The 26,651-nt window shown below is 41.3% G+C and overlaps 2 protein-coding genes across 6 annotated transcripts in view; both read right to left on the bottom strand.

Moving 5' to 3' along the window:
• lmx1bb (LIM homeobox transcription factor 1, beta b) overlaps window positions 1-8,900 on the bottom strand; it is a 65,652-nt gene extending 56,752 nt beyond the window's left edge. The window contains exons 1-2 of one of the 3 annotated variants that reach the window (XM_088077009.1): window positions 8,654-8,900; window positions 7,985-8,120 (exon numbers count right to left, since the gene is read on the bottom strand). In XM_088077009.1, coding sequence (XP_087933135.1) covers window positions 7,985-8,113 — 129 coding nt within the window. In that variant the 5' untranslated portion in view covers window positions 8,114-8,120; window positions 8,654-8,900. Of the gene's footprint in view, window positions 1-4,807; window positions 4,914-7,984; window positions 8,121-8,653 lie in introns of those variants that run through there. The other 2 variants (XM_042488424.2, XM_088077007.1) reach the window with 2 other exon arrangements.
• A 151-nt stretch (window positions 8,901-9,051) lies between these two features.
• Window positions 9,052-26,651, bottom strand: part of mvb12bb (multivesicular body subunit 12Bb) — a 37,777-nt gene continuing 20,177 nt past the window's right edge. For 2 of the 3 annotated variants that reach the window (XM_088077010.1, XM_088077011.1), the window contains exons 8-9: window positions 14,611-14,666; window positions 13,591-13,820 (exon numbers count right to left, since the gene is read on the bottom strand). In XM_088077010.1, the coding sequence (XP_087933136.1) occupies window positions 13,683-13,820; window positions 14,611-14,666 (194 nt within the window). In that variant the 3' untranslated portion in view covers window positions 13,591-13,682. Of the gene's footprint in view, window positions 9,351-13,590; window positions 13,821-14,610; window positions 14,667-26,651 lie in introns of those variants that run through there. The other variant, XM_042488737.2, reaches the window with a different exon arrangement.

The following is a 26,651-nucleotide window of genomic DNA, read 5'->3' as shown; positions in this document are numbered from 1 at the left end:
TATTTTTCCTCTTATAATTAATTTGCTATGATATGGAGTGTATTACATTAATCAAACTTTATTTCCCCACACATCTCTTTTGTGGTAAAGTCATGAAAACCAAAATGCTAAATGAAGGAGGCCTTTTTTCAATTGTGTCATGCGATGTTAATGAAAAAACTATTATCAAATGTTTTGTTAAAACCCAATGAATACTTTTCTTTCTCCCAAGGATTATCTTCAAAACATTTTAAAAAAGTTGTTCAAAGTTGGATCGCAGATGGTAACAGATGATGCATTATGAAAGTCAGCAATAACAAAATTGGTTTATCCTGTGATGTGGGGATCTCCCCTTCCCTTCTGTTTTACTTCACACACAGGCGATGGCCAAACAAGTCGGCATGTGAGCCTAAGCTGCTCAGGCACATGAGGAACAACTTACTGCACAGGAATTTTAAACTAAATTAAACCCTGGGCTCCAAATGTCTCCATGAGACTGTGACTTGTGACTTTGTCTAACTCTTGATGATGAGCGCCTAAAGAATATTAAATCTTTCCCCAACCAGGACCATTCAAAATCCCTCACAGAGGTGCTGAGTGGAGGAGCGACACAGAAACAAAACATTGTTTTGCCCTTTGAGAGACGACTTTTGCTCGTGCGTATAAAACCAACTGATATTCCAGCGTCTCGTCATAGCGAGATACGTGGCATTTGTTGTTACATGACTGTTTTCATCATTAGCAAAAGTGCCTCAGCTCAGGCAAGATTTGCAGCGCCTTTCATCAGATGATCATGTTATTCAGTGGATTTGTCTCTGCAAAAATAATGTTTCCTCTGACACAAAAAAATAGCGGAGGCTGCAGGAGGCCAGGAGCGTGATTTTAGGATGTGTGCCATTAAAAACAAGCGCATAGGCCTTTGCTACCCGCTCCTCATGTGGAATGCATAAATTCTGTCCCTGCTGAATAAATTGCATGTGCTTGCAGACTTTGCGGCTTAAGTATTGAAAGATATTCTAAATACATCTACACATATACCGACTGTGATGTACAACTGGAATTGAATGGCTGCTTTTTTTTATGGCAAACAAATATTTAGAAAATCAGTAGGTAACAGCATCAATGTGCATGAACAATAACAGGGGACAAAAAAACTAGAGGGAATGAATAAAAATATGCAGCCATAAAAAAAAATACCTGTAGTAAGACATCTGTACATGTGTGATTCTTTTCCTCAACCAAACACACTTAATGTGTGTTGCGGGTCCTGAATGCGAGTGTATGCGCACATGTATGATTGTGGGTGTGTCATTAATAGGCTTCACTTCAGAGGAAAAAGGTAGAAATCCTCCAGATGTTTTGCAGCTGGGTGGATCTGGTAGTGAAGATCTAGACAGCATCTGTCACAGGCGAACATTTCTAATCTGTCCTGAACATTAGGCAGAAAGCACTAAAAACCCATCGCTGGCCGCATGTGCCGCTCAGTTCACAGCGTGCTAACCATGAGCTCTGCAGTTTTGGCCTCGAGAAAGTTCAAAATTAAACGAGGGAGAAAAAAAATGTTATCAAGCTGAGCAGTAAAGAGGCCATTTTAATGATTCATCTATATTTCTCTTCTCTTCTCCTTTAAGCGGAGTGCAGCTGCTAAACTTTTAGAGAGCAGAGAAAGGGCTAACGGGCTAACTGAAGTTATTAGGGCAGAGTGCCTGAGGCTAAGGAGCAGCGCTTTGAACTAGAGGTCCAGAAGAGCTTAGTGAGGTCAAGATCTGTCACACAGCAAGCAGAACTAACATCACAATGTTCTGGATGGGCCGTTTCTTCAAAGAAATTCAGTTGTGCATTAAAAATAAAGATACAACTGCACTGAAGCTATAGTACACACTGCCATTTACATTTTAGCTTCATTCAGTCAATTTAAGAGTAAAAACTGCAGTTTAGAGGACTTTTTCTGAGAAAAAAAAATAAACCTGCCTCACAGATATTCTATTTAGTTACAACTGCTGATGCTTCCACAAGATATTTCGTGCAAATTTAAGATAATGGAATTCTTAAAGTGGCCTCACAACTGCATTTTGGAGCTGAATAGAATGTGCGTAGCTAACACACTCAGGTCAGAAACTGTGGGAATCGCTCCTAACTGACCTTGATGGTCTCTAGATATTCCCCTTCCTGGGTTCATGTGCCTAGTTACCAGTTGGTCAACCCCATGCCCTGTGAACTGACCCTGTCCTCCCTCCGAGGTTTGAAAGGAAAAGAAACCCAATCCTCCGGGGAGCGCTCCGACTAACAAGAAAACTGCTGGCCCGAATCTCTCAGAAGTGCTGTGTTTTCCCACTGGACCACTTTCAGCTTAATAAACATCTTAACTAGCCAGAGGTCCCACAGGAGCTGCTGGGAAATCCTCTGGGCAGCCAGAGCTCAGGAGCGGGCCCTTTATTGCATCCAGGTGGCTGTTAAAAAACGCTGGCCGGCCCTAAATGTCCAATAAAATGCAAGTGGCACCTTCAGGGGTGGACAGGGTCAGTGCACCTGTCTGTGGACGAAAGCTCCCCTCGCCCCCGCCCAGTCAGTTTGATGTCAAACTCCTATGGTGTGCCACCGCCATGCCCATGAAAGCATTACTGAACAGGCTGAGTGGGAACAGCTCGAGTGGCCCAAGGGTTCAGGAGACCAAAACAACCACATGAAGATGCAAACCTTCTCCAAAGAGAAGCAAACAACCAGAAAGAGATATAAAAGAACCCAAAGATAGATACAAACACACCACAAAAAGGTGCAAACAACCACAAAAAAATATAAAACATCTAAAAATAGATGAGAACAGCCACAAAGAGACACAAAACTACTGCAAAGGGAGACAAAATGACCACAAAGAGGTGCAAACTGTCCCAACAACTAACTACCAAACTACCAAAAAAGATGCAAAACAAGGACAAACAGATAGAAATGACTGCAAAGAAACACAAACCTGCTGCAAAAGGTGACAAACTTGAAAGACACAAAAAGCTATTGCTGAGAAACACAAAATGACCACAAAGAGATGCAAATTGTAAAGAAAGAGACAAACACTGTCAAAGCAAGAACATGAAATGACCACAATGAGATGCTAAATGGTTGCAATAACAGACAAAACTGGACAGAGATACAAAGTGACAGCAATGAAACACATAATTACCACGAGGATATGTAAACCGTCAACAAAGACACACAAACTGTCAAAAAAGGTACACAAAATGGCCACACGGAGATGCAAAATGGCTGCAAGAACAGACAAAACAACTGGAAGGAGATAAAAAGCAAAGTAGAGTAATAACAGCCCCCAAAAAGATGTAAAATGGCAACAAAGAGATATAAATGACTGCTGGGAGTCAAAATAGCTAGAAAGACATACAAAGCAACTGCAAAGAAATACAAAATGACCACCAAGAAAATGCAAACTATCAACCAAGAGACGCAAACTGCCAGAGAAATGCAGACCATAATGAGATGCAAAATGGCCTCAAAAACAGACTAAACCATTGGAAAGAGATACAAAGCGACTGCGAAGATACACAAGAGATGCAATCTGTCAACACAGAGATGCAATACAATCACAAAGACATAAAAGCCAACCAAAAATAGACACACAACGACCACAGAGAGATATAAATAACTGCAAAGAGACAAAAAACTGCTGCAAAAAAGACACAAGAGATGCAAACTGTCATAGAGACACAACAAGACCACAATGGGATGCAAAATGGATGGAAAGACAGAGAAAACAACTTGAAAGAGACACAAAACAACTTCAAAGAGATGCAAACTTCTAACAAAGAGACACAAACTGTCAACAAAGACAAACACTACGACTACAAAGAGATGCAAAACAGCTACGAAGACATGGAATCTGTCAACAAGGAGATGTAAAAAGACCACAATGAGATGCAAAATGCACAGAAAGAGACAAAAAAAACTTGAGATGCAAAATAACTGCAAAGACAAAAAAGAAACCTTAAAAAAACACAAAATAACTACAAGGAAACATAAAGAGACACAAAATAACACAACACAAGGCATCTTTAAATAATGTGGCTGTGTCATTTGTGGTCACTTTGTTTCTCTTTCAGTTGGGGCGTCTTGCTCCTATGTAGGCAGGCTGGGGGGCTTTCACATGTCTACTCCCAGGGGCCCATTGTCCAAAAGTGTGGCTGAAAGAGCCACATGGCGGCTTATAGCACAAACATCCTCTAATATATATCCAGAAGTCAAAGTTCAGTTTCCTTTTGTCATGATGTCCCCAGGAGATTAATTAAAACCTATCGTCCTGTTGTATTAATGCATAACTAACTGGTAAATTAGGACAATGCCAGTCGAAAGTCTGTCTAATCACTTCCCGTTTGTTTATGGCTGCTTCACACGTATGTGACCAGCGGCAGCAGCCTTCCCTTCATCTGTCCAGTCTGGTCGCTGTCCAAAGGGAGAGTTAATTGTCCTGCAGGTTGTGGAGAGACCTGGATGGTGTATTGGGCCTTTGATCTGACTTGAAAGGAGTTAATTGATTTCTGTGTTACGGGCAGTGTTAGAGGGAGGGGGGAAAGAGATGCTTGCTGGTCATTTCACAACATGTGCAGAAATATCTGAGAGAGAGAAAGAGCCAGAGAGAGAGAGAGGGAGAGGCAGAGAGGGAGGGGATGAAGAGAGAGATCACCTCACACCCGACTCCATCCTTGCTCAATTACAATAATTTGACTCACATGGGCTGGCCGCCGTGGCAGAGAGCGAGAGGGGAGGAGAGCCGCTGTGTGGGGGAGGAGAGGGGATCCCTGCTCTGGGAGATCACTCATCTTACCTCTAGCTGAGGTACAGAAAGACAGATTTGATGTGAGGCTCCCCTCGGAGTGCAGCCTGGGGGCTTGTTAAGGTGGCGGGTACAGAGAAGACCACACGTCCGACCTCCCGCTTTATATCTCTGTGGGGCAACATTGGATGACGTCAGCATGGAACGAAGAAACTGCTGGAGGTAACTGGTAAATGACAGAGTGTTTCACTGCGCACAGCCTGTGTGTCTTTGTTTCTTAGGATATTAGCATTTGCTTATGCATTCATTTTTCATCCAAAGCTTTTCCTGTTTAAGGTCACAGAGGGTTTAGTATGTCCCAGCATGCACCAGGCTGGTGGAATCACATTAGCAAGTACAATTCCTCTGTTTCCTGTTTGTTCTTGTTATAAAAATATGAACATTAGGCTCTACATCTTCTGTCAGTGTGATTTGCTGCATCACCTGCCTGTGAGTCTGTTCACCATGGGTCCAGGTCTGGTCTGGACCTGCTTTGACAGGTTTCCTGCCTTCACTCCTTCACCTCTCTCTGTCTCTGGTCACCCCTGCTCAGGGGGAAACAGGGCTGTCAGAGGGAGAGTGGCAGGCTAAGCCTGTCTTAACACAGCACCTCAAACCACCTCATAAATACAGGCTTCCTTTTCCAATTTCCAAGCGGCCCATCCACCTCTGTCTACATGCTTACACACTGCTCCATGTCATGCGCCGGGGTGTGAGTTTAAAAATGACCACGGGACATCTGGCCGACTCACAGAGGGTGGGGCTTTGATGTGCTGCTCTGCAGTTCAGCTCAACTTCGGCTGAGCCAACAGAGTCGGCGCTGACTGAGGAGCCTAAAGTGGGCCTGGTAGGTTAGAGATAGCAAGGGAGTTTAAAAGATGCCTGGAAACAGATTCGCCATATGTGAAAAGCTTAAAGACACACAGCAGCCCTTAACTACTCCTCTAGTCTGCATAGCTTGCAGACAAAAAGGTCGTTCCCATTTTAATTTTAAAATGTGGTCTCTGAAAATCATTATTTTCCATATCATAAAGTGGAGTGAAAGGAAAAGTGAAACCATGTGAGGAAGCTTTTTGATGGGCGATGCTGGGCAGGGCTCATGAGAGAGCTGCGGTTCTGAAGGCTCTGTGCCCATCTGGAGAGTTTGGCTACGCTGCTTCTCTTTGCATGAATGCAAAAGCGGTGATTAGCGGTGACCTGCAGGGCGAACATCAGACTCCACCTGCTGATAACAACAATACCTTGAATGCTGCTCACATCCAACACAACACTAAGAGGTTACCAGTGCTGCTTCTGCAGAGCAAGGCTCACATTTTTTCACATTTTTTTTAAAGGGCTGGCAATATTCTATGTTTCTGTAATTGTCAACACTTCTCACGAAAAGACCAAAACCAACAGTGCGGTAGTCCGTTCCTTAATATTTTTCAACCCCAGCTTGTCAGTAGCACTCAGCCCCAGACCCATTTGTTCCTACTGAAGACGTAAATCTTTTAAAACAGAGAAAAAAAATACATACCTCCATTTAAAATAATACTAAATATTCTGATTTTTATTTGAGAATATTTATGTGGCCATTTTGTCTGTATTTTTTTTTCAGTGGAAGCTGAAGACAGGCAGGAAAGGCGGGGGAGAGAATGAGGGGATGACTTTGAGTTTTCTATGACTTTTCAATGAAGTCACAGAAAATAATGCATTTTATTTTATCATTTCATTTTTTTTCTTGCTCTACTTGCACAGCATATTTTAAACATATCAGACTCGAACTCTATTTAAAAGTAATTTCGCCTTGCTGAAATACATGGAGGCAGAGACGGAACGCAGGAAGAAAGTCAGAAATGTACGAGAAGGTAAACAAAACGTCACCCACCAACAAATATTAAAGCTACGTTACGTCAGTAACTACAGAAAATAAATTTGCCCATATGTTACAATACATGGAAGATTACTGTAACAATTTCATAACACACAACAAAATTCCATGACTTTTCCAAAATGTTCAATGATTTTGACTTACTGTTTACTTTTCCATGCCTGGAAAAAAAAGATTGTGAAATTCCATGACTTTTTGAGGTTCTCCATGACTGTGGGAACACTTCCACTAGTTGAGGACTGCACCTTAATGCTATGTGCTTGACCAGATGAGCTACCAGTTAGCTGAAAGGCTGAAAATTATATATTTCTTGTAACTGTTAGAAGTTATTAGAGCGTTTGTCAGGAATTATTTTCAGCTACACATTTGGTGCGCACGTGAGCATTCACAGCAGCAGGACAAGTGTGTGAAAAGGACTCAAAATAAACTACAGTGAATATTTAGGTGATTTTAAGAGTGTTTGGAAAACAGTGGAGCTCTACGGTATAAAGGAATAAGCTTTTGTGTATCAGACTTTGGCTACACAGAACACATAATAGTAAGATCCCTCTAATGTTAACTTCTGTCTTCTCAAGAGATGTGAATCACCAGAGGCCCCAATGCACGACAGCATCATGATACTTAACTCAAAATACTATTATATACGCGGTTTTAAATGTTTTGTGATATGCTGAGGATTGCAGTATCATAAACTATGATATATTGCATTTTTTTAAAATCTGTTTTCAAAGTATGTCCCCAAAGAAAACTTTGACAATGTGTATTTTATCTACGAAAACAAAGTCTATTTATCTCACTTCAGTCATTGTCATTGCAGCAAAATGTATCAAGTAGACTGAGAGAGCAGCTGATCTCATTATTTTAGTAGGCTACCTAAAGTTTAATTTATATCATTTAGTTATATAATAAAAAGTAACAATACCTGGCATCCGTGTATCAACGCAATACTGCCACAGTACATACAGTTTATCCTTTTATGATGCAGTTGTGCATCTCCTCTTAATATTGTTTTAAAATCACATATCATCTGAAATGACATCACACACTACCTGCTCTGAATTACAACCCACCTAAACACTGTGAAAAAATAATCTAACTTTTTTTTAAAAAGAACTCGATTTAGTGGTTGGTATAATAGTGATATTATAACTTGTTGCAAAGTTTTTCAGCCAAATGAGAAATGCTGTAAAATGTTTTGTTTGTACAGCCTGTATCTGGATACATATGACATACTGTATATATGCACTTTGCGCGCAGCAGGGAGGAGGGCTGTCTGAGCCTGTCACTGTGCTCTAGGGCATCACTGACATGAGTGTCACCTTCATGAAGGAGCGTGAAAGCTGTTCCCTCTGCAGAGGATTCTTCAGACCGTTGCTCTGATTCCAGCGGCTGAACAGAGGAGTTAACGCGAGCGCTGGTGGAGGGCTGTCATCTGCTGCACGCTTCATTAAACACCTGTGAATACCGAAAGCCATTAGGAATTTTGGTCATGAGAACAATAATAAATACATTCCTGCATTGCTAGCAGAATCCATAAGTTCACAAACTTCGCAGGAGGAGAGTCTAATTAACAACAGGGACATTAATCTATTAATGAGTTTCTAATACTAATTACACCTGCAAAAATGTGCAAATGGAGTCTGACATTTTAATTAGTTGCAAATGACACGTAAGCAGGAGTGAGAAGATGGTGATGTTTTGGTATTCAAGTGTAAATTCTGCTTCTGAACGTGGCAGCAAAGTGGCAGCAGGGTGTTTTTTAGTTGGTTAAAGAGAAAAAATATTCACTTTAATAAATAAATATTTCTTGTGCTTTGGATTTTCAGAAAATGAGCTTTTGTGAATATTAAAAAAGCAGAAAAATCAAGGAAATTGTCACTTTTTTTTATACTTTCCTAAACAGCTGTAGCTATAAATAACATATTTAATAATTAAGAATAACATATCCACAGAGCTGAGGCTTAATGTTGTGTTCTATTTTTAAAGACCTGACTCAGGAGAGGAGTCGCCGCTGACGTGGGCGGGCGTCTGGGGTAAAAGGCTCCTGTGTCTCCAGGCTCTGCTCGTTGTTGCCGAACGCTGCTCATGATGAACCTTGTGATGGAAAGATGCTTCTGCTGGAAAATGAACATCAGAGGGGCCTGTTTGCGTGTGATGAGGCTGCTTCCCTTTTTCCCCCTTCATGTCCTCCCTGACTGCTGCTCAATGTCAGCACGGCCCTGTTAGTCTGATGAGCACAATGTGAGTCACAGCTAACAGACTTTCACGAATTAATCTGTGTGGGGATATTAATTAGCTCAGTTTATTCTGGGCAAAACTCTTACTCTGAGACTATCTGGGTAAGATAAAACAAAACACATTAAGAAAAGGTCACTTTTAAGATAAATAAGTTGAAAATCTACTAAAAATTTAATGTTCACACACATTATCAAGAAATATTTAAAATATTGAGTCATTTAAATAAAAATCCATCAAGATAAAAATTCTTTTTTTTGGTCTTAAATTACACCATATACAGTTGCAGTGTATTCCAGCTTTTTCCTTATTTCATTACTACATTATTTTGTACAATCACTTTGGTCCATCAGTATTGGTTCAGTCCTCGTCGCTCTGTCTGCCAGGGCGTGAATGCTGGGTGGAAGGTTACACTGCAATGCTTCGCTCTGTGCTGAAGTTGTAGTGAAACTGCAGGAGAAGAATAAGGAGAAAATGACATTGTTGAATACAAATATAATGTCAAATAACAAATGAATTATCTTAACAATTAATACCAAAGCAATAAAGTATATACATGAATCATTTGAAATGAAACTACGTAGCACCACAATAAACAAACAACTAAAAGTTCTAAACTGACATAAAGCTGAACTTCAGGTTGAAAATGTTTTGGTTCTTTGCTATTTTTCCACTTCAAAACTAAAGGGCTAACATTGACTCTATAGCAAAGTGATTAGCCTGTAGTCCAGAATGAAAATTCAGAAAATACAAACAAACACTGCCCCCTTCTGGCACTGCATGGACATGACATGTGGACAACATTCATGGCTTCTGTGGAATTTAAGGACAGGAAAATGTGTCTTGTTGCTGTTTCACTGATTCTACACATAATGGTTTGAAGTCCCTTTTACTTGAGTCTTGAGGAAAGAAGATCCTGCACACTGTTTTTGCTCAGCAACACAATTGTTGGGTTATGCTAATGTTCAGGTCTCTCTGGACCTTTGTCAAAAGTATTTCAAAGGGACAGGAATAAAGTGTGATGCTGAGCAAAAGCAGTGTGCTGGATTTTTTTTTTTTTTTTGCAACAGTCAAGTAATACTTTCCAGTGCACCTGCATATGAGATGGCTGGATGTGAGAATATCTCCTTTTAAAAAAACTACCTTCTACCTAAAATATGAACTTTTGGGACACTATTGAGAAGATAATTCCGATTTTGTGCCAAAAGTCTGCTTTGTCCTATTATTAGAAATGGTAGAATAGCATTGAAGGTCAGTTGTGACACCGGGTCATTTTTGCCCCTGATACAGACTTACAGGCCACAGCAGATCAACAGTATTGATTATTTCTTTGTTAATATTGCAACAAATTTGACAACAAATTCTGTATACCTCTGATGAGGTATAAAGATGTTACATTTGAAAAGAAGAGAGTGCTGGTATCAGATTAGTACTCAGAATCAACAGATACTTTGAGTTGGGAGTCTGCAACTGGTATCAGAAAAGAAAAAGTTGGATCGGTGTACGCCCTACAATATAAGCAGTTTCCAAGAAGTTCCCAGACACACAACTTAAAGGTCCAGTGTGTGGGATTTAGGGGGATGGGTTGGCAGAAACTGCATATAATATTCATAGCTGTTTTCATTGCTGTATAATCCTTATAATTCTTAACCTCACAATAAGCCGTTTACAGAGCAGCTCCTCATCTATGGAGTTCATCTTTTTGTTCTACAGTAGCCCAGAATGGACAAACCAAACACTATTTCTAGATAGGACTATTTGCGTTTTCAAGTTGGCTACTGTAGTTCTCCCACACACTTGGCACACAGGATAAGTTTAAGTTCTCACCCATAGCTGCCAATAAATCCTTCACACTGGACCTTTAATAAAATCCATTTCCCAAAATATATTCTATAAATCAAAATGATGAAGACTTGACTGACAGCAACATTTATAAGAAAAGTGACTATGTTTATGTTTATGTTTATGTTTATGGCAATTAAATAATCTTTTACAACAGTATAATTTTTGATTAGTTAACACTCAAACTGTTTTAAAAATAATAACACATAGATGATTTTGTGGGTGGCCTTGTAGTCCCATTGGCTAAACAGTGAAGTATTTTAAGAAGTGCTCACTTTCTTTGAGTTAGACCGTTGTATTACTGCAACACAGCACTAGGTGATGCTGTATGATCACTGAAATAAGTTTCCAAATCTCCCCAACAGAAGCCAACTGAGCCACAATGGCTCAAACCGGCTTCTCTCGATCACAATACCACCTTCCCTGATTTTCATCTACTTGAGGCGAAGCTGCAAGTTACCCAGAACCTGTCACATATCACAAGCCTGTTAGTTGTGAAGAAATCGGGTCCCCCTACCACACAAAAATTCAACATCTGGCACAGTAAATAAATAATCCTGTGTGCACATGTATATATGTGTGTGTGTGTGTGTGTGTGTGGGGATGATGGATGGGGGAATGGGGTGTTATCAGGGAGAGCATGTATCAATGTCTGCCAGTTTTATACACAGGCTGACAGGACAGTGACACACTAGAACATGGGCGGCAGTCACCCAGACGAGCCGAGCTTCATTTCCTGTCCCTGCTGCACTGCCAAAAATATGTGACATGTTGTCTTCATTAATTCCACCTCTATTTGGAGCTCTCCCTCTCACACCTCTCACATACCCCCTGCACACTACTGTCCCTCCATACATTCACAAGGTAACACACACGCACACACACACACACACACACACAAGCACACAGATAACTCCCTACAAACACTGAAAGCCCATCATACATAGGTGCTAATGAAAATCTTGTCATGTGTGCACACACACTTCTCTCCACCCTAGCATACTCCCTCTGAAAATCATTAGCCAGCCGCCAACAACATTTTTCAGCAGAGCAAACTACATAAAGATGTCACTTTAAATCGCGTACTAATTAACACTTAAAAAGACACAAATTAGATATGCGTGGCTAAAAGCAATTATAATATCCGCAAGTTTTGTGAGTCATTTGGGAAATGAAAAGAATGCCTAATTGCTGGAACCAACATCATCCGAGACATGGCTTAAGTGATGCCTGTTAGGAAATGGTCTTATCTGCAACTGTGGCTGTGATTACAACAGTTTTCCTCAATTACATGTGCATATGTAGAATTCTTCAAAGTACATCTCTTTCATGAATCTATATTTTTTTAATGGGTTTAGAAAGAGGCAATTAAGGTTGTGTGCTGAAAGCGCCTCCAGTTTCTGATGAGGGGAGAAAAAAGCTCCTTCAGCCTAAGCACGGACAGTGACCTCTTCTGGACAACAGAAGAAGAAAATGCTTGGTATTTTAAAAACTGGCATACACATTCATACTAAAACAGCTTTTTTTTTTTTTTTAATTCAATATTGTGATGTTTTTGTTTTATATGAACAAAAATGAGCTGCTACTTTGAAACCTTTCTCAAGAAACCTTGAGAAAAGAGAACACACATTCGTAGCTTAGCACTAATATAGAAAAAAAAAGCCAAACTAGACAAAAAAAAAAAAAAAATACAGTAACTCAGACGCATCACTTTCTAAAAGAAACACCTCTGCTGTCCAGGTTGTTTGCAAGAATATCAGCGTCTATATTTCCTCCCTTGTTCTGAAGATATCATTGTGGGATAATAATACGAGGAGAGAAGTAAAAATAACACAATGGTGAGGGATGTTTCCACTTGGAAACTAATTATCAAGCTAAGCTGTGACTTCTTCCTCATCAGCCTGGCCCCGCCATTAATCTTGTGCTGTCGTCCACTTCACTAAATCCTGTGTGTTACACTATCTCACATTTACTTCATCAGCTCCAGCGCGGCTGTAATTAATGATTTCTCATGCCCCCTTCCCTTCCCTTCCCCAGCTCAGCTCACCATGTGTCCTCCTGCTAATCACACTCTCTGAGAAGAAAGGAAGGAGGAGAGGAGAGGAAGGAGAAAAAAAAAGAAAAAAAGACAAGAGCATATAGGATGAGCAGCCAGCCTGTCTCCACCCTGGAAAAACACACACATACACGTACACGCCATTAATACCTTCGCTGACAATGAGCTTCATTCAGATGACCATATGACAAGATGGCGACTCTGCGTGATTTGGATAGTATGTGACAGAAGACAGAGGCAGAGTGCAGAACAGACACCCGGTTTGATGAGGGAGTGTTTGCTCTGTAACACATCTCAAACCCAACAGCACCTGTTCTTTTACAGTGGTCTGTCACTTCCTGGCAGTTCTGATACCAAGATACCGTGCTAATGAGAGAGAAGGGGGGTTGTCACTCTCTTTAAAGCGCACACACACACACACACACACACACACACACACACACACACACACAGAGTCTCACATATACATAGACTTTCTTTCTCTTGCTCTCTCAAACACATGGACTGCACACAGACCATTTTCTTCCTACGAATGCCTGCAGGCTACAGTGTTTCATCAGAAACCAGTAGGACTTTGTAGTGCTTTTATTTGCTCGGCATGATCTCTTAACTTTTTTTCTTTTTTATGCTACTGAAGATGAAGCTGATTGCAAACTTGAAAAAGTTAAACACGCAGAATCTGACCACATAAAGCTCCCTGAGATCTACAGCGCTGTGCGAGGTGCTAGATTGAGCTGTTTGAGAGAAGAATCGGGGAATAAAAGTCAAGTGTTTTGGAACAGGAGACGAAGCTTTTAGGAGAGAATGGCTGCCTTGCCCGGCCATGCTTTTATTCAATTGGGGCTTAGTGGAGCCAACAGGGCCTCGCTGTCTCAGACACTTAATTACAACCCCAAGACCGTTTGCTTTGCATTCTGGGCCAGCGGCGTCAGCGGCAGCCGAGCGTTGCAGCCTCTACTCACTTCCTCCTCGATCTCTGCCAGGGATTTGATCGTAATGCCCATTAAATTGACTTGCTGCATCTGAAATCAAAAGCAGGGAGAGGAGGAGGGAGAGGAAGAGGAAGAGGACAAAAACACACACACACACACACGAAACATGGTGGTTAGGCTCATGGCTAAGTAAGCATGCTTAAAATCTTTAATCCTCTCTCCCTCTCGGTGTCAATACAAACGGGGCTATAGTGACAACCGCCGCCAGCCAGCCGAATGGACTGCATTGAGCCAGCTCTGCTTGACTGCATGCATTCATCACTCAGTCTGAAGGAAAGGAAAGGAAAGGAAAGGAAAGGAAAGGAAAGGAAAGGAAAGGAAAGGAAAGGAAAGGAAATGTAAAGGCAAAATAAAGTAAAGGAAGAGGATGGAGTGGAGTGTGGAGTGGAAAGGAAAAGAGTGGAAATTAAAAGAAAAGAAAGAAAAAAGAAAGGAAAGGAAAAGTAAAGGTAAAGGAAAGGAAAAGTAAAGGTAAAGGAAAGGAAATGAAAGGAAAAATAGAGGTAAAGTAAAGGAAGGGAGTGGAGTGGAAAGGATAGGAAAGGAAAGCGACGGACATAATAGAAAAGGAAAAGAACTGAAATAATAGGAAAGAAAAAGAAAACAGTGGAAAGAAAATAGTAGAAAGAAAAGGAAAAAGGAGGACAGCAAAAGAACGGAAGTGGCTGAAGTGAAAAACAACTAAATATCGTGACCATAATGTTGTCCAAACTACACAACAGGTTGCAGGAAAAGTAGCTCTCAAGTCCCCCCCTCTTATATTATTTGGAATAAAGCAATCATTTGGTATTTTTCACTAATTCTTCAAATAATATTTTACCTCTTTGGGGTGTTTATGAAACTTCTCAGAGATCACAAAGGGCACGTCATCCAGAGCTGCAAAAAAGCAAGACAAAACAAAGTTTAAGGTTGAGAAAGAAAAATATTACTCCCTATTCTTGATCCTGAGTATTTCCACAAGACTAAGCGTAGGTTTATAAAACAGCAAAGCTATCAACATCCCCAGCCACCCCGGCACCTCCCCTCCTTCCGTCTATGGAGGGAAGATGAAAGCCTTTTTTATTCTCTGCTGTATTTGAGCACCTCCACTCTTCTCCTCCAGCCCAGCCCTTTCCCCAACCCTCCTCCAGTTTAATTACTCTTGATTATTCCCGATTCCGTCTTGTCTGAGAGATGTTCACCTCGGAAACAAAGACACACTCACACAAGGCACAGAAAAGCGGAAAGAAGAGAGACAAAACATTCACCAGATATCAAATTTGCATGAAAATAAGCCACACTGTTCAGCCGGCAAAAAGTGGATTGAAATGAGGACTTGCCAAGAGCGTGGTGGTATAATTAGCATTTGACCAAACAAACGAGCTTCAACAGAGCTATAATTAAGCAGGCCTGTAATTAAGTGTATGCCCTTTATCATAATGATCGTGGTTAAAATGGTGTGATGGCTGCCAGTTGATTATTAATGGTGTAACCCCGTACTGCATGCATCCTGCACTGGAATCAAGGTGTCACGACTGTCAGGCTAGAGAGCAGCCCTTTGTTTATAAAATACATTAGGGCCCAAATTAACACAGGGTGACAAGGGACACAAAGCCTCTCGTTTCCAGACTGAAGGGAAAACTGCAGCTGCTCTGCTTCATTATAAAACTCCCAAATCTGGAGGCACAAAACTTGCTGCCGTTGGCTTCGACGGGAGCCCCAAAATATCAAGAGGCCAAGCTTCCAACTGGTGTTCTTTTACCCACAGTCCATCAGGCCGCTGGCACAGGAAAAGGAACTCATAAATGTAAGCCGAAGCTGTTCATGAGTCATCGTTTTGGAGCTGACACTCCTTTTGGCCTTTCCTGTTCGCAGCAATATTCTAAAGTATGAGATTCTAAAATATCCCTCACTTTGACACTTATGTGACTTGCTTTCCTTTCTCGGTCATTACACAGATCCACGGTTGGGCACTTTCCACACGAGTGTAGTACAATGTGATCTTTGTAATCAAAGCTTGACCCTCACCCTCACAACCACAGGGAGGCTCATTTAGTTTCTTGGCGTCCAATCGTCTCCCATAGTAAAAACGTAGTCGGAACAAGAGTCTACAGCTGTGCTAGCTGCTCTGTGAGGCTCCGTGAGCGGCGCTTTGAGCTAAATGCTAAAGTCAATAACAACAATAATGATGCTAACAGGGTGATATTGAAAGGGTTAAATGTTTCAACATCATTAAGCGTTATTTATTCAGGGAAAATTGACTGAGCGTTAAGCTCTTTTACAGCAATGCCAGGAAAAATACCATGTTCAGCATACTTTAGCATTTTAGCACTTTGTAACTAGCTCCAAGGCTGATGGGAATATCATTAGTTTTGCAGGTCAAAAATGAAATTTTGACCCGATGACATAAGATGAAAAAGAGGGCATCACCAAAATTATCACAATTCATTCTGAGGGAGACATGAGTGTCTGAACCAAAATTCAATGGGAATTAATCCAATAGTTTTGAAGATATTTCACACAAAACTCCTAGAAGTTTTAAAGATGTGTATATCAAAAGAACATTGTTTCTGGCAGATAAATGATGTCCGCTCCCAGTCCAGCAGGCTCAATCGAGCAGGCTGAGGAAGTCTTTTTGTTTCTCAGTCTGTCAACCAATTACATCAGACTATGGCTTCGAACTGTGAATGTAATAGGAATTATTTATTTGTGGCACTTCATTGACTTTTCATAATGTCTGTTGTGAAAACCGGATTTGTAGCATGGTTTTGTTGTCTGGTTTAATATTATTTTGCATTTTAGAATTTATATGTATTTATGTGAAGCAGCTGATGTCCTGGGACACAAGGCAAATTTCATATTTTTTTTTCACAGTTAAATCAAATCAAATATCAACCTCATGGTGTATTGTGGATGTCTGTACAAAATGTTAAGACAATCCAAACAATAGCTGCTGCGCTTTTTCAGTCTGGGTCGGAGATGCGGACCAACCAATGGACCAAAGACATTGGCATCCATTGAGCAATGCCACTAGCATGGTGCTACTCAAAATTTGTTTCAAGCCCCCTTTTGAAGGTCTTGGTCTTGCCACCCCTCCTTTATTAATTCTTTGCTCAGAAAATGGGAGGAAAATTCACACACATAATATTCACCTCTGCAACAATTAGAGTATTTTATAGAGACATTTCTTGTGGTACACTTCTGTATATGCATACATATATACAGTGTGGCAATAAAAGAGGTGAATCAATCTTCATTTGTTTTCTGTTGATGTTTTTTTGGGCACGTGGATCTTTCAGACAGATTTGAGGAATGCTTATTGCATGTTCCACATCTTATGTCAGTCATGCAGTATGGGACTTGCACAGATCTGGTCTTGGTCTTGAGTTGGTCTTAACCTCTTAAAGTCTCGGTCTCAATCTCAATCTCGATACACTCTGGCCTTGGTCATGACTTGGTCTTGGTTGAGGTGGTCTTGACTAGATCACTGCTGTAGCACCTTGGGATATATGGCTATCTGGTGCAGCCAGCAAACCAAGGCAAGGTTCAATGACTTGTTTGAGCTCGTAAAAACAAGTGAGCAAACATGCACTACTGTGTCGCTGGGAGCACCAACACCGGGCAGAGGCAGCCAGGGAGAATACATTTGAATCAATAGCCAGCAATGGGAAGCCGAGATTGTAGCTGCTGATGGATCTGCGTGGCGCGGACAGATGAATGCAGAGCTGAAGGCCACAGGGTTTCTTTATTGCTCAAGGATTACATTTAAAACCAGATCTCACTTTGTATTCCTCCACCATCTATACCAGAGAGGCTATCTTGCACCCAGATAAATGGAGAGGCGCAGGAGATGACTTGGTGGTAAGAAATGGATACCATGGAGAAATCTGAAGGTGCAAAGGGCAAAAATAATGTAAATCCAATCTTCTGACCAGGAATCCCACTATGAAACATGCTCTAGCCGCTCAAATGGCCTGGCTACAGTCCATTAACTCATGACTGTATCGCAGAGCAGGGAATTGCGTAGTTATTTGGCATTTGGAGTATGTGAGCGCAGTCAATATGAAAACATCTGGCAGGAATTCTGGTACAATGACCACGATGATGATGATGATGATGGCGGCGGTGGTGAGCGCAGAGGTGGCGTTAAGTAAGGAGGACCCTGTGGCTTGAGTGATTGTAGTGTAAAGAACGGAGTCAGCACAGGCCCCGTGTGGATCATTGCCTTATTAATGGCTCCGTCAGGTGCGATGAGCAATGGCTGCATTGTCATCTCCAGCCCCTGGGCACAGATGAATGGCTGTTTCAGGGCGGGAAGGGCTCCCTCGTACGCTGGGCTGAGCACTAATCCCTCACTCTTCCATTGTTGGATGCACTGTCACCCAGGACTTCAGCAGCGCCATACATTGCATTTCCAGGGTTCTAACAGACATGGCCGTGCGCACAAAGCGTACATACACACACACATAAACCACAGCGAGTTGCGCTCCCGACACTGACTGATGGAAAAATATGCGTGGGTGATCGAGCATACCCCATATTACCTGAACCACAACTCAAGAGTAACACTTTAGGAATGTTGATGAACTTTTATTTTACACTTCACTAATCCAGCAGAATTGCATTGATCTCTGTCTAGTATGATTACTTGGGCGAATCCGTCTCGCACCTGAATTAAGTGAGGAAAGTCACAGCCAGGGTGATAATCTGTAAGTGCAAATGAGCGCCTATTACAACTTTTTTACTCATGATTGAGCTGATTTCTATTGTTGAGTACCATACAATAATAAGGAATAAGAAGTAAAGCTGCTCAAAAATGGGTTAGAGCTCCATCTGGGACCTGCTGAATTTCATATTCCAAACAATTGGATGTTGCCTTTTCTCTTTGTGCAGCCAGGCTAGACACTGCTATATCTTCCCTGTCGGTGTGACTCTCAATTTGAGGGTGGATTCTTTATGCAGACCATGGAAATGCTATTCTAGTTGCAGACCCCGCTCTCTGTCACCTCTGCAGATAATGGTGAGTAGATGAACAGAGAGCTGGAGGAGGACCCCCTATGCCCACTCACAGCCCTTAGCCCCTCTCTGACATGAGGAATAGTGCCCAGGCCTGACAGCATCTCGGAGACATATTGTAGTTTATTTTGTCGCCCGGGCATGCCATCTGTGCCATTCCAATAGAGGGTGTGTGTTCAGGCTGCTGCAAGAGAGAGGGCGCGAGGCTCCGGGTCCCTCAGTAGCTCTGCAGCCACGGCAGGTCATTAGTCAAATTGCCTAATGAGAGAGAATACAAATGGCCCCCTACCCTGACAGGAGGAATTTTGGAGGTGTCAGAGCTCCTGACCCGTGCTATGAGAACAGATGATAGCGAGTTGCTATTTTCAGATTCTTTTAATGACTATGGCTCTATGAAACCCATTCTTTTTCTTTTATCTTTCTCCCGCTTTTTCAAGCCCTCTAGACACACGAGTGAGGGGAGAAAAAAAAAACTTTTCAATGTATTAAAAATCTCACTTGCAAAAGTGAAAGTGTAACTTTTGAATTATTTAAGTGTTTACTGGGGAGTCAATTAACGTTGTAAAAAGCGTATAACATTGATACTAAAATAGATCACGCGCTGAAATGATGTTGAGGCTTTCTGATAATCTATTTTTATTTGTTTCTGCCGGCTGTGTGCTGCTCGTTTCCCCCGTCTCACTGTGCTGTGTGCAAGCTTCTGCTGCAATTCTCCTGACAGCAAGTCAGTTAGCTTACACTAAAATATTAATTTCATCTCATGCAAATGTAAACAAATGTTTGACATATGCACAGCATCCAGTGCATAAATGTGGTTATAGTTACACACTGCAGGCTGCTGTTGCTGCTAAACATCCAGGTTTAAGGAGAGAAACTGTGGAGGGAAAAGAATCACCAAGGGAATGGAAAGAAGTTGAATCATTTTACACAAGCTTGCCGTTTGTCCACGTTGAATATTTTTCTAAAGAAAATTAGGTTTTTGTTGTACAATATATTATCTAATTTTTTAAAACGTGACATGTAATAAATGCATCATCAAACACATAATAACTGTATAAAACAGACTTTATAGTTTACTTTTAACTAGTGTTGAACAGTTTAGTTTTAATATGAAAAATACCAAAATGAAAATAAGAACATAATCCTCTCAAAACATCGAACAAAAACAACAGACCCAATGCTCTCTACAGTAACCAGTTTATTTACAAAAAAAAAAAAATCTCCAATATTAAAATTCAGCAATTTTGCTGTTACCAGAGGGGTGCAAAATGGCAAGCTTATGCAGAATGACCCACTTACTTTTCCATCTGTGACAAGCAGTCCTTGAAATCTGGTTGTGGGTATGGAGCCAGGAGGCAGCCCCAGTCGGGCGCTGGTCCATCAGTCTTCCAGAAAGTGGGCAGAGCCAGCAACACCTACGGTGAGCTGGCCACAAACACCACTGCATAACACCGAATGCTCTGAGGAGGTGTGTGCATGTGCGATATCATCTCCAATACCGACACTGAAAACGTCATGAATATATGTAGGAGCTATTTAATGTAAAGTACAAAAAGTCTTCAGTGATTTTTAATAAATGACAAAAGCTGCTTTTAAAAGAAGTCAGTACTAGAGAAGCACTGGGAGAGTCGATTTTGCTGGCTAGCTATTGAGAGCTCTCATGAAATTAAATGGACAATCAGACTTTAATCAGCAGCACAGTGTCTTTTAAGACATTGCCATGGCACTGGCATTGATCCCCAGCTGTGGCTGCTGGTAAATGTGCAGCAGAATGTGTGTATAAATGGGGTACGCCTCTCTGGACAAGTGTAAAAGCTGGCAGAGGGCTGACAGTAAATTGCATGTGCCGGATGGGACACAGCAGAAGGCACAATTACACAAATCCCCTCTTAATTAGCGGTTCTGTGGGCAAACTAACCCGTAATGATGCGAGGGATGTGGCGAGCCCCAGAAATCCTAACAAGAAACACTCACCAGCACTGGAGACTGGGTCATATGGCCCCGGTTCCCCTCAAGTAAGCGACTGACTCGTGATCTGTTTTGATCAGTGCAGCTGCAGGAGACGATTCCCACGTCGGCCCTGCTCCCCACAACCCCTAGCCCTCGCTGAGCTACTTGCCCTCTGGACTGTGGGTAAAGCAGCAGGCCCCTGTGTGGTTGTGGTGGCATTATTAAGTTCTCCATGCTCACAGTACCAGGCAATGTAAAGTGGCATCTCACACGGTGAGTAATGAACTGTGCCAGAGTGGAAGCAGGAGGGATGACAGCCAAAGAGGCCTCCTTGGCAGCCACTAACCTGGGCATCCACCAATTTATCATCCCCTAGAACCAATCCACCAATGCTGCGCTGCCATTTGTCATTAATTATGCTAATAAGGACACCATTACTCTCCTGATGAAACAGGCGACTGTTATTAGTATAATGCATTTACAGTTTGATACATATGCATTTGCTTATTAGTTTTACTGTGTGTGAATTAGTGGGCTTTAAAGAGAGACATTTTCCATTACTTAAATACAGCAATGCACAAAATGCAAGTACCACTACAGAAGACTTTTCTGTCCACACTAATTGACTGTTATGAAAGCAAAGGAACTGTTTCATAATCATGCTCTATTCCTTGCACCCTAACATAAAAACGGCCTCATCTATGTAAAGACACCGCTGATGTGTGTGTGAACTTTTTTTCACAGCAGACTTCATGGCTCTAAGCAAACCAGTCTGAGCAGAACTATTTAATATAGCTTCTGGGAGCCCCAGATGCCCTTTTCCAGAACGACTTCATTCCCAGAATCTCATTGTGCTTTCTAAATCACACCACAGTATGTATTAGAAGATCATTAATTACAAACTTAACAAGTCAGCAGAGCCATTAAAAGATCTTTAAGGCATATTTGACCATAAATCTCCTTAAACTATATTTAATGACTGGATTTTTGTGAAATATTTTTTATCAAGTTCTAATTAGATGTGTGATAACAAACCCTGCTGTACATGGGGCAAATGAGGGAGCCGTGACAGGCCCATCCATTGAGGCTGTCCACGTCTGGACACTGAAACTAATGGAGCACTGCTTCTATCTCAGGGATGGATAGAAAGCAATGAGGGATGAGACTCCAGAGTCCAGTCTGGCCTGCAAATGCTCAGCCATTTAAAAAGTCTCTTATTTGACTGCAATAAAGGTCCAAAAATGCCAGAGGGCCTTGAGGCTCCAGTCAAAAATTCCATTATGATTCGTTCAGGATTGATCCCCGAATACTTCACGACAGTGACACTCTGGGATCGATGATGTTTCCAAAATAACCTGAGCAGACCAACAGGATTTTTGACATATCAGTAAGGTAAATGCAGACAGGATTTTCTTGAAAAGGCGTTTAACCAGTTCAAATCCCAAAGTGGTTTTTGACTGAGGAGATACACAGTGTACACACACAAAATAAATAGCATAAATTGTTACACTTTGTTCAGCTTTGGTCATTATATAGAATTAGTTCAGATTAACAATTTTACACATCAGAGGCCGCTTCAGTTATGGGTTGGGGAAAAAAAAAACTGATACAGCATGTTATCGCACAATTTTGCCAATCAATGATGACCATCCACTGGTGCCAAGTATCATTTTTTTGGTTCTAAAATAAATATCAATTTTGCAAATACAAATTCAGCTTTTGGGAGACTACTAGAATAATAAAATGCATTACTTTGTGAGTTTACTTGATACATTTTGCAGCAACAACGATGAGTGAAGTGAGATATAGACATTAAAAACTTGATCTTTTTAGATGAAACAGATGTTGACGGTTTTCTTTTGGGGCAAAATTTACTGTTAAAAAAAGGTAATACATCGCAATATATGTTGTCGCAACACTTAGCATATATCGTAAAATGTTGAACTTCGCAATAATGACGTATCTTGACATAAGTATCGTGATCATTTCTCATCATGAGGCCTCTGGTGATTCACACTTTTATTGGGTTAAGTTTTTTATTTTTTGCTCTCTGAAAAATACACACCAACACAAAATCAATAATAGTAAAAATCAAAAGTCTCTGGATGAACTTATTACATGGTGTATCATTTTTCTCCAAAAGGAAACAAAGCTTGTGTTGAGAAAACAATTATGAGTCTCTCTTTTTTTTTTTTTTTTTTTTTTTGATAATCTGACGAAAACTTAACAGAGAGAATTACATACATGTTCTGCACAATTAAATCTCGGCAGTTTCTGCCAGAAATCCACTTAATGACGCTAACAATACCTCACCTAACATCTTTCTTACCTTCTTGTTTTCATCTTTATAGCATTAAGATTTGTTCCAAGCGTGCGGGTGGGAATTTCAGCCAGCTGTTTAATAGCAGTATTCACCCCAAAGTGTTGACACTATGCTGCTATTTAAACATGGAAAATGCATGAACAGCTCAACTTGCATCTAATTTGACGCAAATTTAAACACTGCGCAGTTTACAAGCCATCAAATTATTAGGAAGAAATCCAACGCTCCTTCATAGCATTAGCTGCTGGGAGCAGTAAACAGTTTAAGGACGTGTGTGTGTGTGTGTGTGTGTGTGTGTGTGTATACATTAAGTGTAAATACTATTCTCCTGCTGCCCCCCCCCCCTCTCTCTCCCTGTTTCGCCTTTTGCTGACCAGGGGAATTAGGAAGCAAAACGTGGGTTTTAAGAGCGTTCCTTTCATGTCTTGATGTAAGCTTTGGCATTACTTCAGACATCAAGATCGGTTTCATAGAAATCCCATTCCATCTAAAGTAAAAGCTCGGCAGTAAATCTGCCGATACTCCCCCATAACACTTCCATAAATGATTCATTCAGCTCGGTTTAGCTGATGCAAAACAGAATGTTAGTGAATTGTGGATGGAGCCCGAGCTGCAAAGTGGAGGACCAACCCTGCTGCTTAGTAATTTCATCAATCTCTGGGAGAGAAAGAGAGGAGAAAGGAGAAAGAAGAGAACGGCATACACTAATAATAACTTTTGTGTCACTATCCAGAGGTCGTGTTTTTTAATCCCTCAGCCTAAAGAATTGTGTTATTCTAAAATATAACCCCAGCGGTGCAGAAGCAGTTGAGATCCATCACGGTTTGAGATAAGAGCCGAGCTGATCGCCTCCCTCTGCACAGCCTCGCCCAGAACTACACAGGGAGATAAGATGGAACTTTTGTTTGAAACCTGATGAGAACCCTCTTAATGAAAGTGCGGCGCCAAAAATAATCTTTTTTCTCCATGTTAGTCAATCAAGAAATGGTGTAGTTGGGGGAAAAAGAGGAGAAAGAAAGTAATTTTGCATAATCAGTGAGCACCATCTGGAACAATTAACCAAATTCCACAGAACTCAGAGGATCAGTCATATTGGCTTATTAAAGATCCAGAATTATACAAGTAATAAATCCTTGGAAAAACGAAGCGTACCCCTGCCTGTCACGACTATTTTAACTTCAAATACAGTGGAATACTTGATAAGGCTGAAAAGAGGAGATTAATATATGCAAATTATGTCGAGCATTTAAAAGCCCCCCAACAACTGTCCCGCTTTTTTTTTCTGTCTCTTATTACAGGGCTTTATGTTTTATTCATACACCAACTCACCTGTCATTTCATAAGCTATAATATTATGAGGGTATTATTAAACAGCATAAAGTGGAGCTTTAATTGGAAAGCTCCATTGCATTTTCCAATTATTTGCAGCAAATTAAAAGCAGATGCACATAGTTTAATAAGAATTCTAATATTGTTTCCTGAAAATCAAAAATCACTGTCATCCTGCCAAGATATTTTGCAAACCCAAGTTAATTTTGAGCCTCCTATTTTTTCCCCTCCTCCTCCTCCCCCTCCTCCTCCTCCTCTGAAGGATGAACTGTCTCGTGTCTGTTAATTGAAGTTCCTCTAATGGATAGGGAAATAATTGCTCTCCATATTACGTTAGATCAGGGCCAATGTCAGGATTTATTTTTGATTAATGCGATAGATATGTAAATGTATTACTTTTTATTTCGTTTACCTTCTTATCGGCTGGATGTCTGCTGAATACTATATGTTGTTCTGCAGGTAATGACGAGAGACTGCAATGAAACGCGTCACATAGGTTTATTTCAGACTTTTAGACTTTTTTTCCACATTTATGTTTTTATCAAACATATGCTTTTTAGACACATTTCATGAATGCACGTTTAATTACCTTTAAACTATCCTTCTTCTCTGTCAATGCATGAATAACAGACCTAATTGGCAAAGGGACTTGGCATGGATCAAAGCAACGTGGTGGAGAAAAATGCAAAAGGTTGGTGCTCGCTATGAAAACTTGATAACTTTTCAAATGAGCCCAAACTGTCAAGTGAAAGAGGGCTGCAAAATAAATGTGAATTAGTTTTTAATATTCTGCTAATAAATGTCAAAGCGCCTGCACATCACATCTGTACATGATGTGACTGCGGATGACAGATTTCCCAGACATGTTACCTCTCCTCCCCTCAACTCACCCGCTTTTTTTTTTTTTTTTTTCTGTTGGGGTTTTTGTTTTGTTGGGAAGTGACGGAGGGTTTAATCAAGAAAGCAGGCAATTCATCAATCCTAAAGAAGGCGCCTGTACAACCCTGACAGAGCGCACATGGTTTTAGACCAACTCGAACCTGGCCAGCTGTCAGCCCACACACACGCGTGCACACGCAGACGCCCATGCGCACACACACACCCCCCCACACACACACACACACAACACACACACAACACGGCTAACAATTAACACAAATAGGCTGTCGGCTACGACCTCACACTTGGTCCGCGGGCTATCACGTTGTTAATGAAGGGAAGTTGCGTTCTCTCACATTCACAGTGTGATGCTGAGAGGCTGACGAGTACACAGTCTCAAGAAATAAAGCCAAGAACCATCTCGGGCTGACTTCATTATCCTCTCTACTTTAAAATCATAAAGGGACGCACGAAGGTAGAAGAAATGAGAGAGTCCGTACAGCTGCAAAGGACAGTTTTCTGGAGATAAATAATGACTGCTGGCAACGTGCTGTACAGTATGTGCGTGTTCTTCACTGTCACTCAAAGCCTGTCCCAGTGGAGGAATCACACACCCAATGCCACAAACCACTCAGCTGTGTGTTAATGTCTGCTCCTTCAGGGCCACACTTTGCACACTTGTCTTGACTAACTTATAATATGACTGTCAGAGCAACAAAATGATGTATTAATCATTTATTTTGTAAATGATGGACTTCTTTTTTGGATGGTGGCACACGCACATGCACACAGGCGCACGCATACAGGCACACGCACACAGGCGCACGCACACAGGCGCACGAACACAGGCGCACGCACGCGTGCACACACACACAAAAGTAAAAAAGAAAGAACGGCTCAGAATTTAGAGACTTTAAAATGCATTTGTTATGCAGTCTATTATGTGTGCTTCAGCAACTGTTTAATACCTAGACTTGTATTAAAAAGGCAGGGTGTAACACGGCCACAGCCTGGGTGTGCCTCTGCTCGAGCAGCAGGAGGAATCCTCACCACATGGTGTCTCTCTCCAGCTGGATAAAAAACCTGCCTGCCTCACTCACCTCGTGTGGATCACACGCTCTTTGAGACTATAGAGCGTCTCAGCCGGCTCTGACTCTGTGGCTCTAAGGCTGTCATGGCTAAGCTCTGCTTCCTAACGAATTAGCCTCTCTTCTGTTTTAGTCCCGGAGCATTGTGCTATAGTTGAGTTTCTCTCCTTGACAAAAGGGAAGGGAATTCGTCCGGTGCAATGCACGGTACATAATGTAAGTATGGCATGTGATGGATCATCTTTGACAGCTGTTAAATGTTCTCTTGAGTGTAATGCCGAGCTCCTCTGGGAAGTC

The sequence above is a fragment of the Plectropomus leopardus genome, chromosome 4, assembly GCF_026936395.1.
Source record: "Plectropomus leopardus strain MGB_pleo_1.0 chromosome 4, ASM2693639v1, whole genome shotgun sequence".
Lineage (NCBI taxonomy): Eukaryota > Metazoa > Chordata > Actinopteri > Perciformes > Serranidae > Plectropomus > Plectropomus leopardus.
The sequence above is the reverse complement of the archived record's forward strand: the minus strand, read 5'-3'. Positions and strand labels throughout refer to the sequence as shown.